This window comes from Onychostruthus taczanowskii, unplaced genomic scaffold (assembly GCF_017590055.1).
Source record: "Onychostruthus taczanowskii isolate IOZ18803 unplaced genomic scaffold, ASM1759005v1 scaffold9, whole genome shotgun sequence".
Lineage (NCBI taxonomy): Eukaryota > Metazoa > Chordata > Aves > Passeriformes > Passeridae > Onychostruthus > Onychostruthus taczanowskii.
Genome location: NW_024506993.1, coordinates 8,680,595 through 8,699,192, shown reverse-complemented (window position 1 = coordinate 8,699,192; position 18,598 = coordinate 8,680,595). Strand labels below are relative to the sequence as shown.

Below are 18,598 nucleotides of genomic sequence, written 5' to 3'. Positions count from 1 at the left end.
TAAGCCTGGAGCTGAGTTTGTTGAACCAAGCCCAGCAGCCACGAGGAGCAGCAGTCAATGGGAGCAGCCAGCTGCAATGCAGCGAGTGGCTCACGGGCAGTGGACGGTGTGTTCGGGATCACTGAGGTGGATTAAAGATGCCATGTGGCTCCATCCCACTCCCAGAGCGACAGGGTGTCCTATGGATGTGCCAGTTTCTGGTCTGTGCTGCACAGCATCGCATCCCACAGTGACTCAGGGTCATGAGTGGTTGGGAGGCAGTACATCCTTCTGAAGTGCTCTGTGGGATTTTTCCATTTGTTACATTTCCTTTGGCTGGAGTCAGAAGTGCTTGCCCTTGTGCTTTTTGACTGCTGTTTGTAATTCAGTGAGTGGGTCTGGCTCTCCTGAAGGGAGGGTGAGGGATGGCAGATTGGAAAAAGCCTGTCCCTGAATCTCTTTGCAAACTGATGTTCATGCAGGTTTATATTTGGGCAGACTGAAGTGCTGCCTGAGTAGGTCATTGCCAGTCTGTGTTAGTGAGGTCTGAGCTGGAGAGCCACCAGAGCTGCACACCCAGCTAGGCACCAAGTGCCAGTGCCAGAAATCTCATGGGCTGCGGTAAGAACCAACAAAACACACAAGAGCACCTGGTCATGGTGTGTTGGAACACTGTCATTATTATGTTGCTGATAATTTTGCATTTTTTCCCATATTCATTAGGCTGGATCTCACCAGTATCATGACCAATTCAAGATTTCATTTAATGCTTTCAACACAACGTTGATGAAGTTTCAGTCTGTGGCAGTTTTAGATAATTTTGGAAAATAATCTAAGTATGGAGAAATACCTAGGATAGGCAGAGGAGAATTCCTGGGAAGGGGTATTCAGCCAGGGCCAGTGTGAGGGTACCACTGGCTTGAGGAAGAAAACCAGAACCTGCCATTTCTGAGACAGTCATGAGGAGTAAATCAGGCAGTAAAATATAAGTGTTCCTTGACAGGAAATTTCACTGCAGCAAATTATCTAGGAGCACTTCAGGAGGGAGTGCATAGGAGAAGAGATCTCAGCATGACCTGGATAAAGAGCAAACCTGGTATTGAAAACTCTGGCAGTAAGAGAAATCCCAGGCAATGGAGCAGTTTGAGCATAGCTAAAAGGTTTTTATCTTTAGAGAGCAGAAGTGATTGGTTCTTACTGTCTTCCACAGAAGAGGAACTGTCACAATGAACAACTACCATTGGCATCCATGCGTGGAAGGAGGTGTGTGTCACTGTCAGGAATTTTGGGACACAGCCCATTGAAACCTCACTGCTTGGGGCTGGGAAAGGTTGATAAAGCATTTTACAAAGTCCTGCATGAGTGCCCTGGTCTCACATCTCACCAAAGGCCTAGAGAAGATTTGTTGCTTTGAAAGGTTTATGCCAGGAAATGAAGTACACAACGTGCCATGGTAGGGAAGCAAGGGAGCTGTTACTGTCAGCATCAAAGAGGTGGGAAGATGGTTTGTAAACCTGACCTGAAGAACAGGTTTAGAGAATGAGATCTCACCCCCAGTGAGGAGCTGACTGGCCACACCAGTGCCACAGGGAACACCTCCCAGTGTGGCAATCCCAGCAGATAACTAGTGTCAGAGAAATGCATCCAAGCACCACCTCTGCCTTGTTCTGAGTGGGATGTTGGCATGTGTGCTGACAAGGATGTTGCTAATGAGACAGAGAAGTCCTTTTCATTTACTTTGCTGTGTTTAGTTTTAGTCCTGACTCTCAGGAACCATGTGTGTGTGACCTACACGTGTGAAGCATCTTGTCTTTTTCTTATCTACTAAATCTGTGGTCTTTGGTTGCTGCTAAAGCAACTTTAAAAATGTTTTAAAATAATTAAATAGGCTCACTAGTGTGAGGATTACTTGTCAGTTCAAAAATGTGTTTTTAAATTAAATCCAATATTTCCTTGACTTTGTGTGGATTTTAGCCTGCCAGGCAGGTGGGCATCCACAGTCAGTTAGGATTCAGATTGGAATTTCAGTGCACAAAGCCTGATTCACAATTTGTGTGCCTTTATACTTTCATCAGATTGAGAATGATGTCTGGGGATAAGCAGTGGATGCAGTTGGGTGTACATGATGCAAAGAGCTCATTGACGACGAGTTAACACAACATTAACAAAGGAATTGGTGTCAGACTTCACTGTTCTTTATGTTCATTCAGTTTATTTGGCTGTTGTCTGTTTGTATCCTTGGAGCTTTTTCAGTTCCTTGTGGAAAAGAGCAAAATATACAATCATCATTTAGTTTATTTCTTCAGAAGTGTCCACATTAAACAGTGAATTAATTCAGTATAGGTGCATGATATATAGTTTAATATAAATTTATAAACACCAACACAGAATACAGACTATATACCACATAAGCAACGTACACAGTGCAAAAAATTCCATCAATACTCTGATAATCTGTACCTTCTGGATACACCAGTTTTATTCAGGAATGTGCTTTAGAGGCATAGGGGAAAAAAATAATGCAAAAGAAATAGAGACACAAAGATACCCCAAAATCTTCCTGGTGATACCTACACTGATTTTTTAGGGTGCCACCTCCTCACTGCTGTTCCATGAAGCTCAGGAGCATTGGTGAAAGCTGTACAGGCTCTGTGTCTGAGCCCAGCTGGGGGTTATCAGTTCAGAGGGGTGAGAAGAGCTGTGCTGGAAAATGCTGTGATGTTTAAGCCACTACTTCAGCAGTAAAAGGATCATTTCCCATGTGCCATCTCCGAGGGCTGGAGCCTGGAGCTCTGCTCAGGGCTGAAGCTCCCTCTGCCCTGCTCTGTGCCCCAGGGCGCTGCTGTGCTGGCTGTCCCTGCTGGAAGGTCCCAGCTCACAGCCCCAGGGGTCTCGGTGGGCAGCTGGGTCAGGGCTTTCTGCTGTCTCTCCACTGCTGGAAGGATTTCTTGTGACTCTGCTAGTCCAGCCTGAGTTAGGACAGTGTCACCCAGCCCTCCCTCGGCCTTTGGGGCCTCTGCTGGAAATGACCCAGACACCCTCAGCCACAATGGACTGCATTGTGTGAAGCCCCTCTCTGTGCTTGGTGGGCAAAGGGAGACACTTTGATTTATTTTTCCCCTTCAGGTAATATTTGAATACTTAAGAAGAGCAGCAAAATTCTTCCTGCCTCTTCACTGCTGACCTTACTGGATGGCTCCCACCCAAGGACTTGCATAAATGCCCCTGTCCCAGCCCGGGTGAGCTGATAACATGGATTTCACTGGTGCATATGGAGCGACAGATTGCCTCTCCTGGAGTGCATTTCCATCTGTGGCAAAATTACAAATTAATTTGCTGAATTTTTCTGAGCTCTTTGATCAAGGTTACTTAATCTGTGCCATAACTCCTCACAAAACCTCAGCACAGTAATTCTAGCTTGTTACTTACACTGATGTTACCTATGGAGTATCATGCAGCATTCTTTACAGCTATATACAAGCATCCTTAGCAACACTTTTTTATCATTGGAGAAATTTGGCTTTTTTTTTCCCTGTGAAAAAATACTGGATACTTCTTCCTTATGGTTTTAATCATAACCTGTATAAAAAGCTTCACAGTTGGAAAGGCCGTTGATAGATCCTTTCAAATTTTGACTCATAGTGACAATATGCACTTGATTTCTGAAATAAAATCATGTTTAGAATAAGCATATGAGCAAGGACCTTAAAAACTACAGCAGAGACAGTGTCATGAGATGGGAAGGATTGAAGTTAAGGGCTGAGTTAAGGGCTTTTATAGGCCAGTCTGTCACAGAAGCTCCATACCTATATCACTGCTCTTGACACATGATGTGGCTCAGATGTTTTATTCAAGCTTCCAGGTCAAGCAACAGCTCTCTGAAATGAAACATCCCACTGGACCAGGAGACTAGAGAATGGATTAGTAACTTTTTAATAAATATGTATAAATGCCCAGTTTCCCTTAAGTTACATATAGATCCACTGAAGATGTGGATAATAAATGTGGATTAACCAGGTATTACCTGCCCAGCTGACGAGGTCTGCTGAGGCCATCCAAGAGCCAGTGTCCAAAGGCAGTTGGTGAGTTATGTTGTTCAGGCTTTGTATCGGGGTTGGCGTGAGAAGCAAGAAGCTGAGATATTCCTGAAAACACACTCCTAGCTCTAGATATGGATGTCCCAGGGCACAGGTGTCCTGTAAGTGTGACAGGCTCTGCCCAAACATGGTGCAAATGCGCCATCCACCTCAGCTTGGCTACACCAGCAGCAAAGAAGACGCTTTGTAAAGTGGCAATTACAATGAGGCAGCTCTGACCTCTGGAAAAGGGGATGAGAAGCACTGGTAAGTAGTTCTGCACCAGGACCTACATACCCTGTACCCCCTGGTGCCCACAGGTACCAGCTGCATGCAGGGTGGTTAACAGGACAGCCTGGCACCTGTGGGACATGATCACATCACCCCCTCTCCATCACAGGGCATTTCTGGTGGGGCTCCATGGCAGCACATGTCCAGCTGCTGGGAGAGGGGATGAAGGTCAGTAGTGCAGGGGCAAGAGGCTGTTTGTCTGTCTGTCTGTCTGTCTGCATCCACAGGGATCTGCTGCCTGGTCACTGCACACTTCCATGGACACCAGTGCTGGGAACACCCAGCCTTTGCTTTCTGCACAGAGCATTTGCCTTCCACCTGGGGAGTTGATGGAGCAGCCCAATATATTTTCTGCCTAAAAAGTCACTTTGAAACGGCTGAGATGCTGTTTAAAGCTGCTTGTGAAGTATAGCTGCACCTGTGCTGCGCTGGTAAGGGCACACAGAGGTTGGTGTTTCTGATAGTACAGGTGTGCTGCTCAGACACAGCCTCAGCCACGCTTGACTGGCACACTGGTGCAAAGCCAGTGACCCTTGGGAAAGCCACTTAGGCTGTTCTCAGTAATACACAGATTGTCCCTTTTAGTTACCAGGGTTCTAGAGGCTCTCCAGAGCTGCAGCTGCCCTCTTGTCCCCTTGTGCCTGGCAAACCTGCTTCCACAGAGAAGCAGGAGTCCCCCTAGCTGTTCCTACACAGACCTCCCTGTTTGAAATACTCACTGTGTTTCTAGAGTTAACCAAGAGTTAGCTGGTGGTTAGTGTGCACCCACAGTCTGGGGGGAAAATAACACCATTCTCTCTGCATCCACTTGGGTGAGTACTTTGGTAAATACTGCACTTTTCCCACAGTGATTCCCTCCTGGTCTGGGAAAACCTTTTCTGTGCCTTCTATTGGAGCAAGTGTTAATAACTGCAAGTAGCCCCAATGGTGTGGCTGGGAATGTCCACCCTGTACAGAGATTTCAGTGGGGGTGTTTGCCTTGGCAGGATCCTGTTGGGTTTTGGCAGAAGCTATGCTGCTTTCTCGTCCCCTGTCACCGTTGATGTTCTTCTCAGGTTTTCCTTCACTTTTATGAATTCTGGTGCATGATCTTCCTGCTTCTCCTGCTCCTTCTCCAGCTGTAAGAAAGAATTCTTTGTGCACATGAGAGGACAAAAGGGCATCAGCTACAAGGCTTCACTATTGCTGGGTCCAGTTATTATTGCCCAAAGCAGTTTATTATTGCCCCCCAATGCAGTTTAGGGTGCTTTAAACTTGAAAAAACCCCAAGGACTCTGTGTGGGATCCAGAAGAGACCCACGGCAAGTGGTGTGTAATGGGTGAAGTGGTATAAATGTGGTGGATCTCAGTGTGAGGATGAGAGTGCTGCAGCTGTGTGGGGCAGCAGTGGAAGATGTACTTTGGTTCCCTTTTTATGGAGGGGTAGCAGTGCTATACCTTGGGTTGAGCCTCAGCCCAGCCATCTCCCCTGTGCCTTGTGTCAGGTGGTTAGGTTAAGCCAAGGATGGCTGAAAGCTCAGTTCTACCTGGTCCAGCCTCTGGTGCCTCTTTAATAGCTCTTTTTCAAAAGGAGACTGCAATTTCTTTGCCTCTTCCTCTTCCTTCTTCTGTTTGATGAGCAGGTCTCGCCGTCGGTGCTCGAGCACTCGCTGCAGCTCTGGTTTGCTGTCCACGCCCAAACCTCTGTGGAAAAAAAGCAGATAAATGAGGCATGTACACCTGGGGTGTAACCACTGCCAGCCTGGCAACCCCAAAACTTGTCTTGGTCCTAAATGGAAGCACGGGAGACCTGTGTTCCATGAGATCCGTGAGAGATCCATCAACCAGCCCTGACCCACAAATCCATCCACAAGGTTTGAGGGTGTTTGATGGTGCCTTGGGCTGCCTGCTTGGGGTGGACACATGTTGCTCTCCGTGTATGGCACGTTTAGTGCTGGAAGTTCTACTGATCCCATTGCACCGGGGTACCACAGCTTTCTGTGTCGGCTGTGGAAAAGGGACCTTCCGTAGGCTCCTGCTGTTCCTGCTTTAGCGTGTCAGGTGTAGATTCAGCGGCGTTGAGAACATGTGCAATAATGACGATATTTTTCCCACCAGCAGGGGTAGTCATTGGGCTGCAGTAATTGTCCTGGCAGCTCCTTCCTCCCGCGCATCCCATCTGAAGCTTGGAAGCTTTGCTTCGGAGCTGAGGGCCGGCGATCCCCCTGCTGACATGGATAGTTGTGGATCAAGAGGCCAAAATGAACTGTCCTTTCCTCCTGGAAGCCGGAGGATTTGCTGATGGCACAGGTGCCTGAGTCCCCTTTGTCTACCTGATGCATCCCTGTTCTGTGAGGGGTGGGATCACAGGAAAGGAGACACAGCAGAGCCATGCAGGGCATAAATGTGTGACAAAGAGATAGAAGGTGTTCCCTGAACAGATTTCAGGATATTGCCATACCTTTACTATTTATGGGTGTTGTTTGGTTTTCCTGTGGGTGCAGGTCTGTGTTGAGAGAGGAGGAGAGCTCCCCAGGCCTGTGCTAAGGGCTTGCCCGGGGTGCTTTATGCTGTTAATGTAAAGCTCCTCCTCAGCACCAGGAGGCTTCTGTTGACCAAAGGCTGGTTGGTTTTGGCCAAGGTTGTTTGAAAGTAGAGGCATCAAACCCTGTGGGCTGTGGATTTCTTGGCAGGGCAGCAGGTGCTGAGGTGGTACCTCACATCACAAGAAGCTGAACTGGCAGGCAGGAGAGAGGAATCACCTTCTCCAGGTGCAGCAAACCTCTGCACTGTCACAGCATGGCTGGGGCTCAGTGCCTGCATCCTCCCAGTACCACTTTTAATGATACTTCCTATTGTAATTTATTTTGTTTTGCTTAATGACAGGACAAAGTTCACAGCAACATCAGTGAAGGCAGCCTTAGCCTTGGCCCCAGAGCTTTCATTGTGGTTTTTGAAGCAGGAACAACTTGGATGCTGCAAAATTGCTTTTCCCAAGGCTTGAGAGCAGGAAGACCTGCTTTGGCTTGCTGGCGACACAGCTTGCAATGTTGCCTGTAGATTTGTTACTATTCTTTGATTTAATCAGCCTGTGTTAGTGCCCAGAGGTGTTGAGTAAGATAAGGATTTTGTTACACAAGCTGCTGATTTCAGTTGCTTCTCCCTGCTGCTTGAGGGGAGAAAACCAACCAAAGCAGAAACAGGAGCAAGTCATAATTCCTCCTCTCTCCCCTTCTCCCCTCTCTCCCTCAATGGTAATGTTTAACAGGAAGCAAAACTGGTAGATCTGAGAGTGACAAGAAACCAGCGACAATGGATTACTTTTTGCAGTAGGGTTTGTTTCACATATTTGCTGAAAAATACTAGGGAGGTCAGAGCCAAACAGCTTTAAACTGATGCTTGAGAGGGGCCACACGAGTAGGTGGTGCAGGATGCCTGTGCTGGAGCTGCCTCCTGCCAGTACCTGCTGGCACACGTGGCTGTGACATGGTGGCAGGCAGAAATGGAGCACAAAGAGGTACTTTGTGTTTGCCAGTGTGATCTGCTGCTGTAGGATCTGCACCTCCTTCACTGCCATTCCTCTCTGCTCTTTCCATTGTAGGGGTTCCTTGTTCCTTTGTTCTATCATGGTTAGACTGGAATAATGTTCTGTGAGATCAAAGACAGTGCTGGTAGGTGACCCTTTAAACTGGGCAGTACCACTAGGGAGGAGATGGTCACTCTCACGCCAAAGACTTTAAAAAATATCTGGCTAGTATAGTGACATCTGCCTTGATGCCAGAGAAATGTCCCCGTAATTCTTCTGATTCTGGGAAAATCAAATCAAACCCAAGCCCAGCCAGTGCCAGTATTGATTAATGCACCCTGCTGGCAGGCTTGATTGTTCACTGAATTAATATACGTGTCTGGTTCTTGTGATGACTGCAGTCCTTTAGAACAGAGGCTGTGCTCCTTTTAATTAGGCAGCCAAAGAGCTATTGTGTCAGGGTATTTCAGGGTGTTCAGAAAATGTCAATAAAAAGCCAGCAGATTTTTTGCTGTGCTTAAAAGCCTCTGAGCAGAATATGATTTTATTGCACTGATGTTCAGACAGTTGCCACAATGGAATGATGTAGTTGTAGGTTCTTGATCATTGGTATGGCTTCCCTGATGTTGTATCTGTACCCTCAAAGAGTTAAATTGGGGTGATGGGATAGGAAGTCAGGAATAGGAATTCTAGCCTTTCTTTACCCATTTGATATTTAGGGAGTTGGTGAGTAGCCTTGTGCAGATGATCTCACCCCACTGCTAGCTCAGCTTTCACTGGCTGCATCCAGCCTGCACCTCTTCCTGCCTTTGGAATGACCTTCAAGTGCACAGAAATGCTGTGCATTGCTGGGGACTTGGCAGATCAGTGATGGAGACAGAAAAACCAGAAAACCTCCAAGGGACACCAAAAAGGGGCTGTAGGGATGCCTTGCATCTTCCAGTGCTTGTGACTCTAAAAAGTGCTACGCAATGATTCAGGATGGCAGAGCGGGGGCTTTTTGCTCTGCTTTATTTTTGTAGAAGAAAAGGTCACATCAGAGAAAAGAGGAAAGGATACAGCCAAAGAGGACAGGATACTGTGTTTGCAAGTGAGGGGATTTATCCTGCTGTTCCAGCTTGCAGTCTGTCACTGGCACCTGTGCCTCAGCTCCTGAGCTCTGACAGCTCAGCACCTCTTGGGCTGCTCCAGTGGCAGGCTGCAACCTCCCCTTACCTTTTGTGGTTCATCAGCAGCTCCCTGTGCAGCTCTTGATGGCTCTTCGAGGCTTTTACAGGATTTAGGAGCTTTTTAGGTTTGATGAGGTCTGGGTTTCCATCTATGTAGTCTGGGTGAGTCAGGATATTCCCACCATCTGGTCGCTCCCGCTGTATTTCCGTGTACATCGATGCTGGAAGAAAAAATGAGGAGTTTGCATGAGAAGTCTGACCCTGCTTGGTGTGAGAACCCCAGGAAAGACAGAGGAGAGGAGCTGGTGCTTGTCCTAGCTGCTGGACACCACGTCAGTGTCAGAGTGCACGTGCCTTCATGTGCTAGTGTGGGATTTTTAGAGGTTTTAAAAAATACTCCCTTCAAGTTGTTGATGAGACACATATTAATTAGATCACTTAAATTACTTGCCAGCCACTCACTTCAGTGGCTGCAGAATTTAGTGCCAAGGATTAATTAAATCAAGATAGATCTAACTAAAACTGGAAGCAGCCATGGGTGTAGACTGTGTTGAGCTGCTGCTTTGGGTGCTCTGGATGAAGCTGTTGGTCCCATAGCACAAGGGGATGCTGTGGGATTTAAGGGATTTCTAAAGCACTGGCCTGAGGAAGTCCTGCTGTATCTGAAACCTCTTGTCAAGGAAAGATTTTACTGATATCCTGCTGACCTATTCATCAGGATTGAGTCCAGGGCCAAGAAAAGCATCCTTCGCCCATGCAGTCTGTGATCATGCTGCAATAATTTGTATGTTCTGGATGTAAGAACAAGAGCCCACTGTTTTGGAAGGAATGGCAGCTTGGATTTCAGGCAAATCACAGGGCATGCTCACTGTTGGTGTTTTCCAATTCCTTTACATTTTCTCTTTACAAAAAACTCCTATAAAAAGTAAGTGCAAAGCACAAGTTTTAAGACAAACTGCATGTGGTGGGCTGTGTCTTTAAATGAGGAGCACAGTAGGTCTGCCTCCAATTACTCAGTGTATGGTCTAATCAGGTGCTCAGAAAGAGCAATTTATTCCTGACTATTCACTTGAACAATTTGGAAGTTTACCAGTAAGAACCAAAAAAGTCCCAGGAAAAGGGTGTAGGCAGCTTCATGTCTTTAAGTGTCTCATTATTACAGTATTTTTTGAGGCCTACTGTGAAGTTATATGGGTTGATGGAGCTGGAAGAAAAACAGTTGTTCGGTAATGTTGCCTCTTTCTCTTATTTCAGTTTCATGTATAAAAGGAATAAAACCTTTTTAAAAGAGAAATCAATAAAAAAAGCCGAGAGAAAGCAGGCTAGGTCATTCTTTCACAGTCAGTAAGCACTTAAACATGTGAAGTGGATTGCAATCAAACAAAATTGTGTAAGGAATAATACTGCTGAAGAAAAGATTCAATATCAAACAACTTCTCATTGAATGTTAATGTGGCCAGTGCCCTACTGCTTTGGGAACAAAGGAAAACAAATCAGAGCCCATTACAGGAGTGTAATTGGGGTGAATAGTTTGGTACATATTTAGAGGGTGCTTGGAAGCTGCAACCAGTGATTTTTTGTATCACATTATTTTCCTCTAGGATCACACATCACTGCTGGCAGAAGGGAAGGTGGTGTGGTTTGATGTTTGGTAGCTAGTGCCAGGCTGACTCAAACCCTTGCAGGGCTGGACTCCCCAGGCTGAAACTGGGAGCTCAGCCTTGCCTTCCAGGGAGATGCAGGGACTGAAGAACAGCCAAGGGTTAAGGCAGTGCAATTTCATGGCTAATTTTTGTTAGATGAAAGCCAGGTTTGCAACAATGAGAAAACATATCAGATTTTCACTGGAGTAAAATAGCTTCATTTTTTTCTTGTATTTCTCTCTCTCTTTTTTTCTTTCTCCACAGAAGAGGCAGAGAAGAGACAAGGAAGGAAGGAAGGAAGGTACAAAAACAAACATTTGTTTTGGCATGAATAAAGTGGTTAAACTCCTATTTCAAATGGAAAAGCTCTGTCTTCATTTTTCAAAGAAAAAGGTCTCTTCATGGAGTAACTTCAATAAAATGTCAGGTGTTTTTAATGGAAACACAGTTTTTGAAAGCTGTGCTAATAGACTAGGCTCAATGTCACCGTGTCATCCCACTGCACTTTCCTGCTGTTCCTGTGCAGTCCAGGGCTGCCTCCAGTGACACAGATGCCCACAGTTGCTTGTGTGTTGGTACCAAATCCTGATGCATGTCAGGAGAAGGGCTGGGACATGTCCATCTTGGATTTGTCTATCTTAAATCCACCTGATGTGCTCTGCTACGGGATAATGCCATGAGTAGTGAGCCTGGAAGGATTATGCAGCCAACCAAGCCTGAAGGACCAACCTGAGTGTGTAAATGGCTGAAACTCAAGGACTTTGGTATTTTTTCTCAGGACCAATTAGCTCTTGGGTTCTGTTGCTAAGCTCTTGGGGCACTGCTGCAGCATTTCTCTTTATTAAATACTCTTTTCCCCTGCCTCCATGATGTATGGTTTTCCTTTTGCAGCTCAGGACTGGGAGTCCCTTCTTCCCTACCCCAAGACCCAGATCCTGGGAGATTTGCTTGGGCAGATTTGCTTTCCGCACATCCACAGGTCCACGTGGCATTTTGAGGGAGCACCATGGTGAGCCTGGAGGTTTTGTATGGGCTAATGTAATTATTTCCAGACTGCAGCAATCTAACATTGCATGACTGAGTCTTGCAAAGAAACAGCAATTTATCAACTTATTCCTGAAGGCAGATAGGGAACTTCTCCCTTAAACTAGTACAAATTAAGGAAAAAACTGGGAAGAAAGGAGTGGGAGGAACTGAAATGGAGTGGAAGCTGTTCTGGGCTGGTTCTGTTAAACCAGCATGTGAAAGTCCTCATGAGGAGTGCAATTTGCCTCAATAAACTGCGGGGGCCAGGACACAGCAGGTACCTCTGTGCTTGGTTTTCATGGCACTAGATGTGCCTAGAGGTGTGCAGAAACCCACCTCGAGGGTTTGGCTTCCTGTGGGTGTCTGTACTGCTGCCCCAGGGACAAAGTCAAAGCCCTGACTGGGACTGGAAGGAGCCTTGAACCTCTCTACAAGAATAGCACTTTAAACCTTCAGAAGCCCTCAGCCTGGAACAATTCAAGGAATGTCTTCATTTACACTGAGCAGAAAAAGTGAGAATATAAAAATACTGGTGTGTCTGGAGCACAGCTTGGGGTTATGCTGAGGGTAAGGATGGGGCATCCTTTCTCCTGCAGGTTGGCAAATAGGACCCAGTGCAAAATGTTTGTCAGGGAGTAGATCTATCATCTCTGAGGTAATGCATGTCCATGTAACAGAGACAGAGTGCTATCAGGCTGCTTTTTGTCATTATTTATGGTGCTGGAGGCGTAAATCAAGCCAGGTCTCTGCAGTGGATTTACAGCAGGATGTCTGTTTTTGCATGATTCAGCCGCAGATCAATGAACAAGGCTCTGCCCTGGCACCTCCCTGGCCACCATCATAAATCAGCAAAAGGTGTTGGACATTTTTATTTTGTTCTTTGCAAGAGACAAACAAAAAAAATACACGTGGATGTTAATACCCCCTGCTGTACTGAGGAATACAATGTGATCTTTTAAATAGGTCTGCTTTGGAGCGTGGCTTATAAAAAGTAACTCTGTTTGCTTCAACAGCTCAGGCTTTTGCTTGCTTTTAGGTATTTTTCCTTTCCTCATTTCTAGAAGCTCAAAGCTTTCTAGGGAATGTGTGTTTCCAGCTGCTTTTCTGTTAGTAAAAAGCAAGACTGCCAGGATAGGATGCCAGGGCCCCTGGCAGGTACTTGGACATCACACATGGAGTTATCTCCTCTCTCAACCATACTGTGAAATGAGCCTCCAGTCTCTGTTAGTTTTCTAGGAGACCACATAGGGAATTTTCAGCATCTTTGAGGTGGCCCAGAGACCAGACACCCTCCTGCCCCAGGGTGTGGGACTGACTGGAGAAGAAAAGTGACATTTTAATATCTTGTTCTGTTCTGACCTAAAGCAAAGCCCAAATTCCTGCTTGGACCACCTGGAAATACTTATAAATCCCCCATTTCCTGGGAGAGTTGCAATAAAATCATCACTCTGCAATCCTGGGACAAGTTGTTTCCACTTGTGATTATGCTCAGCCTCAATCTTTTTGGGAAACAGGATATCAGGCTGCTTTGGTGCAGCACTAAATACTTTTGAAAGCATGAATGCTGCAAATTTATATTAAATATGCTCTACTAGGAGTGTAAAACAGGGTGTGCTGCTCGAGGTGCTGAGTGGCTTTTCTGCAGCTCTCCAGAGCAAGGAGAGATGTTTAGCCTGCTTCTGGAGAAGAGGAGGAGGGAGAGGACTGGCCCATGCCCAAGGACAGGCATTGGACATGAGGGTTTGTCTCAGCTGGAGCTGGGCTATGCTTCCTTTGGCTGCTGCTGCTTTTTGGTTTTCCCTCACAAGGAGGAGATGCCCTTCACAGAACATTTATTTAGGATTAAGCAATTTGTCTCCTGGTGGTGGATTGCCGTGTGAGCCCCTCCGTGTCAGGACTGTGCACTGCTGCTGGCAGCCTGTGCTGTCTTCCTGTGGGATGGAAATAATCCCCAGGAATGTTAAAGGGATTAACAGTCCTGGAAAGGGCAGGTAACCTGAGGGATGCAGCTCTGCTTAGGCTGCCTACATGGCTACAGCTGTTCTTTACAAGGGAAAAACTAAACAGGCTGGAAATGGAGTTAATCCATAGCTGTTGGATTTAGAAAGCTATAGAGTCTGTCTGGGGTCCTGCCCACACCTGTCAACCTGCACCTGTACAGGACAGCAGCTGCTTTTTGCAGGTTTCTATGTGAAATGCCTGACTTGTGTTTTGCCAAGGTCTCCTGACATCCTGCCCCCTGTGACATCTTGTTTTTTCCCTGCACATCCCTCAGCCCTTTCCCATGCCACCTGCATCCTTAAACTGCAAAACTGTCAGTGCTGCCTTCTGCAGCACAGGTCAGTGTTCAACTTCAACTGAAATCTAGAAAGCAAATGTAGTTCAGAGTGTTTTATTTCTGCTGTCTGTGTCATTTGAGAACTGAACTAGAGCATCTCAGAAGAGTTTTGTCAATAGGGCCAGATGATGAACAAACTGCTTTTGTTAAAAATATTGTACTGGCATCCATTTCTGGGCAGATAATGGGCCTTTGTGTAATGCCACTCATGTAAAAAGAGTCAGAAGGTATTATTTTGGGAATGGGATCTGTACTCAGAGGATATTACTGTTTGTGAGACCCTGTTACTTGGTAGAAGGGATAAGGCTGGGCAAAAATCTCAGGATGTCCAGGGTCAGAGCCCTGGATCTGGGTTTGTAAAACCACTGATCCAAGAGACCACTTCCTGAGCAGAAATGATCACTTACAACTCTGGTTACAGGGAAGAACTTCTGTTTTTTTGGATGGCCAGGATTTATTAATGAATGAGTCTTTTTTAAAGAACCAAGAGATTAATGAAGGGTTGCTGACAGCAGCTGGTCATACACGTCCTGCAAGTCAGGCAGCTGCAAAACCAACACACCATTGTGGGCCAGCAGAGCGAGTTTAAAGCTATTTACACAAGTAACCTGAGCCTAGGGGGTAATGCAGGTTTGTGACACTTTTAACTGCAATTATGGGGGGAAACAATCTCTTTTCTGGGCCTCAGACCCCAACAACATCCAGTGCCTGAGGAACCCTAATTTCCTCACAGTGAGAGTACTGTCTCTCACCTCTTGGGAATGCTGAGAGGAGCAGAGCCTGTCCTCACTCCCCACACGAATCTGCATGTGCAGGTGGAGGTGTGTGGGGTCTTTAAACCAGCCTCTGTTACTTTTAAGCTCTTGCATGCTTCTCTGTTAACCAGAACTTAAGGGTTTTTTTTCATTTTAAAGTATGAACTTTCTGTCAATGCATTTCCAGTGTCTGCAGTACTGCTAGAGTTTGGCTCTACAGCTTTTCTTGTGAGAGAGTAATGGCAGAAAAGGTCATGCTATATGTTAAGTCCTACAAAGGATAAAGCTGAAAGTTTGTCACTGGTTTTGGATTCTTCAATTGATGGCACTCTCTAATTTGCATGATTTTTCTAGTGTTAATTAACTGTATTTTAGAAATATGGAATAGCTGGGGTTGGCAAAATGGGAAAGAATTCCATGTCAGTCTCTGAAAGCCCCAAAGCTTTGTCTGATGATAGCAGCTTTCAGGTGTCTGATGACAGCAGCTTTTCAGAGGATCTTCTGCCAGGAGGACAGGAGGTTTGAACTCCAAGTTGGCACTTGCTTTAGGAAGCCCCCTTTGCATGGTTGGTGGGTTCAGGGCAGGGGGAGGGACCTGGATGTGGGGGCTGCTTGATGGGGAAGCTTGCAGTGCCTGGACACCCTGTGGTGGGTGAGTCCCCACAGCTGAGCCCACAAAATGTGCCTTATCACCCCAGTAATCCGTGTACTGCTGTTACAACAACCTGGAACAAAATACCTGTAATTCACATTAGCCTAATGACTGCTGTGGCTTACTGCCCTGGAGATGGATGATGGTGACGTTAATAATGATAATAATAATAATAATAATGATAATAATAGTAATAATGTGAGCCCAAAGATTGGCAGATGTTAAACATTACCCTCCCTGGGTGAGATGGCACCAGCTCCCACCCTCACTGTGATTTTCCCCTCCTCTGGCTCCAGCTGTGCCAGCAGCTCGGGAGCACCTCATACCGACAGAGCTGGCACGCTCCCCTGGGCTTGTCACCAGGCGACCGTACCTCTGATAAATGATATGTGTGCTCTGGGAAGGAGTCAAAGAGCCTTTGTCTGCTTTTAATCTATAGTTTTAAATAATTAAGCAAGGCTAATTCTGGTATTTATAATGCAATAGGGTGAGTGTAACTCGATGTGGCTGCTGTGGGAAGCAGTTCCCAGCTCTCAAGTGGCTGCCTCAGGGCAGCAGGAACTCACGCTCCAGGTCCCCTTGCCTTCACTCAGCCCTGACGGTCAGAAATAAACCCCACGGGGTCACAAGGTCAGAGAAGCAGAGAAAACCCTAATGGAAATGTAAAACAGGGCTGGGGGACACATCTCTGCACCTCCCAGCACTGCTGCCACGTGTCACCACTGTTCCTACCTCCGTGTCTCTACTGAGCACACACTGGGGATGGGGCTGCTCACCTGTAAGCCAGTGCTCCCCTCCAGTACAGCCAGTGCTCTCCCACTGCTGTAGCCAATGTCCCCAGTTCGTCCCCAGTCCTGCTTGCCCTTGCTGAGCCCTGTGCCAGCACGGCAGCCCCCAGGGCTGGGTGCCCCATTTGCACCAGCACTGCACCTGCCTAAGGGAGCACAGAGCAGTGCTGGGCTCAGCCCCGGCTGCCCACGTGTTGTCACCGGCCATCACCCCGAAGGTAAAGGACTCTGGATGTCACCATGGGCATCTGCTGAGCATTCATGCACATGGATTTAGAAGAGAGAAATGCCACCAGGTCTGAGGCTTGCTGAGCTGTCTGGCATGTAGAAGTTACCAGTTGGAAATGCTTGCATCATCAGGCAGCAGCAAGTGCCTCCCTGCTGGCAGACAGGACTGGGTGTGCTGGTTAATAATTTCATTTAATTACCTCGGACTATGATAAGCAAAGATAGCAAGGCTGGGATCCTAGTCTGTTAGCAATCACCAAGACGTCCCATGCCTTTTACAAGCAGCATGTGGAGCACTGGTTTAGTTTGTTTGACAGTGGCAGATGCTTAGCAGTCCCTCTTAACAATCATAAACTTAGTTTTAATATCTCACCAAATATTTGCTCTGCACACTTGCCTGCCAATGACAGAGATGCACATCAACAGTAATGAATGCTTAAAGTTAGTTCAAAGGTATTTTGTTAAATACAGAAAATATCCTCCCATGTTGAGTGGTAGGGATTGCGTTAGTCCCCTGTCCAGCCCAGTGCCTCTCCAAGAAGGTTTGCATCGCAGGACGGGTGTTTTAAGGGAACTTCTTGTGAGATATGGAAGGGCAGAAGCAGAAGGACAGCTTCTCAACCAGCTACAGAAGTATTAAAGTAGCATGACAGCCCCAAAAAAATTAAACCCAGGTCCCAAGTCACCTGTGTACACAGTGCAGCGCAATCCCAGGGGATGAAGCAGCCCGCCCCGCAGCGGGGATCCCGGGGCAGCGGGGATCCCGGGGCAGCGGGGATCCCGGGGCAGCGGGGATCCCGGGGCAGCGGGGATCCCGGGGCAGCTGGGCCCTGCGCTTACCTGATTTCCGCAGCGAGGCCCTGGGGAGCCCGGGGGGCAGGCGCTGCCCTGTGCCCCACGACATGGGGCTGCCGCTGCTGCCCGTCCCGCCGCCCGTGTGACTTTTGGCCGCTCGGGGGAAGCCGCCCGGCTCCTGCCCGCTCCGTGCGGTGGCACAGGGACGGAAGGTCACGTGCAGGTGGCCGCCGGTCCCTCCCTGCCGCTCCTGCCACCCCGCCGGGCCCTCACGGAGCGCCGCAGCTCGGCCGGCAGCAGCCGCTGGCCTTGCTCGCTCTTCGGTGCCGCTCCCTCCGCCGCCCTGAAAACTTCTTGCCTTGGCTCTTTGCTGCCTGATGGTGCTTTCCCAGGACAGAGGAAGGCGCTGATGGCTTTTCCGCCCCACAGCAAACAGCTCTGTGCGTGCCCGGGCACCCGAGCTGCGTGCTCGGCACAGCCGCTGCTGCTGCAGGAGAGGTCGTGTCCCTGCTCCACGGAGGACGATTTCTCCTCAACGTGCCTTAACCACGCTCCTGGAGAAATCAGATCGCCCCAGAGGAAGCCGCACGCCCACTCTCTTTAGCAACCACTGCAACAGCCAAGCCGGCACCAGGGCAACCGCTCCAGCTATCGTGATTATTCCCTGGCATGTTGCAACACCCTGCCATCCATCCCCCGAGTGCCGCACGGCCCGGCCCAGGGCTAAGGGCTGCGAGAGGGAGAAGCAGCCCCTACACGGGGTCCTGCTGGCATCAGAGCTTGTGTGGTGCCACAGCATCGCTGCCCCAGGTCTGCTGCTACTGCTGGGTGCAGCCCCTGCCTGAGCTGGGCTCCTTGTCCCCATCATCACTCTGGCTGGAAGGTGTTATGTTGGCTGTCCCTGAATTGACGCAGCCTGGGAAACCAAAGGCTGCAAAACTGGAGGAGAAGAAGGGGTTAAACCACTCCAGCAACTCCTTTTGGCTCTTCAGTGGGTTCTGTTGTCCAGTTCTGCCCAGTGCCAGCCTGCAGGTGCTCGGTGTCCCAGTCGCAGGAGCATCAGGGATGAAGCAAAACCATTTCCACTCAGAGAAGGGGAGAGGGAAAGCTGGGGGGCACCACTGGGGTGCCCAGTTACCTTCACACTCTGTGGCACCCGAGGGTGCCTTGTCCAGGCCGTGTCCTGGCCTGACACTCCTGGCCCTGTGAAGGACTGGAGAAAGAAGCCAGGTTCTCACAGACACAGGGGTGCTCCTTCACTTACTTGCACCTTTCCACAGTTTGCACCTCTCCACATCCCAACATTTTCCCCATCCCAGCCAAGGGCTCAGCAGCACCAGGTGTGAGCCGAAG

The 18,598-nt window shown here is 48.0% G+C and overlaps 1 protein-coding gene across 1 annotated transcript; it reads right to left on the bottom strand.

Annotated features, from left to right (window-relative positions):
• Positions 1–5,294: 5,294 nt before the first annotated feature.
• On the bottom strand, positions 5,295–17,722 carry FAM107A (family with sequence similarity 107 member A). The gene is made up of 4 exons (XM_041425986.1): positions 17,291–17,722; positions 9,067–9,241; positions 5,873–6,029; positions 5,295–5,464 (listed from the first exon to the last, which is right to left on the bottom strand). The coding sequence occupies exons 1-4, from the start codon at positions 17,352–17,354 to the stop codon at positions 5,357–5,359; spliced, it is 504 nt and encodes a 167-aa protein (XP_041281920.1). The 5' UTR covers positions 17,355–17,722; the 3' UTR covers positions 5,295–5,356.
• Positions 17,723–18,598: the final 876 nt, after the last annotated feature.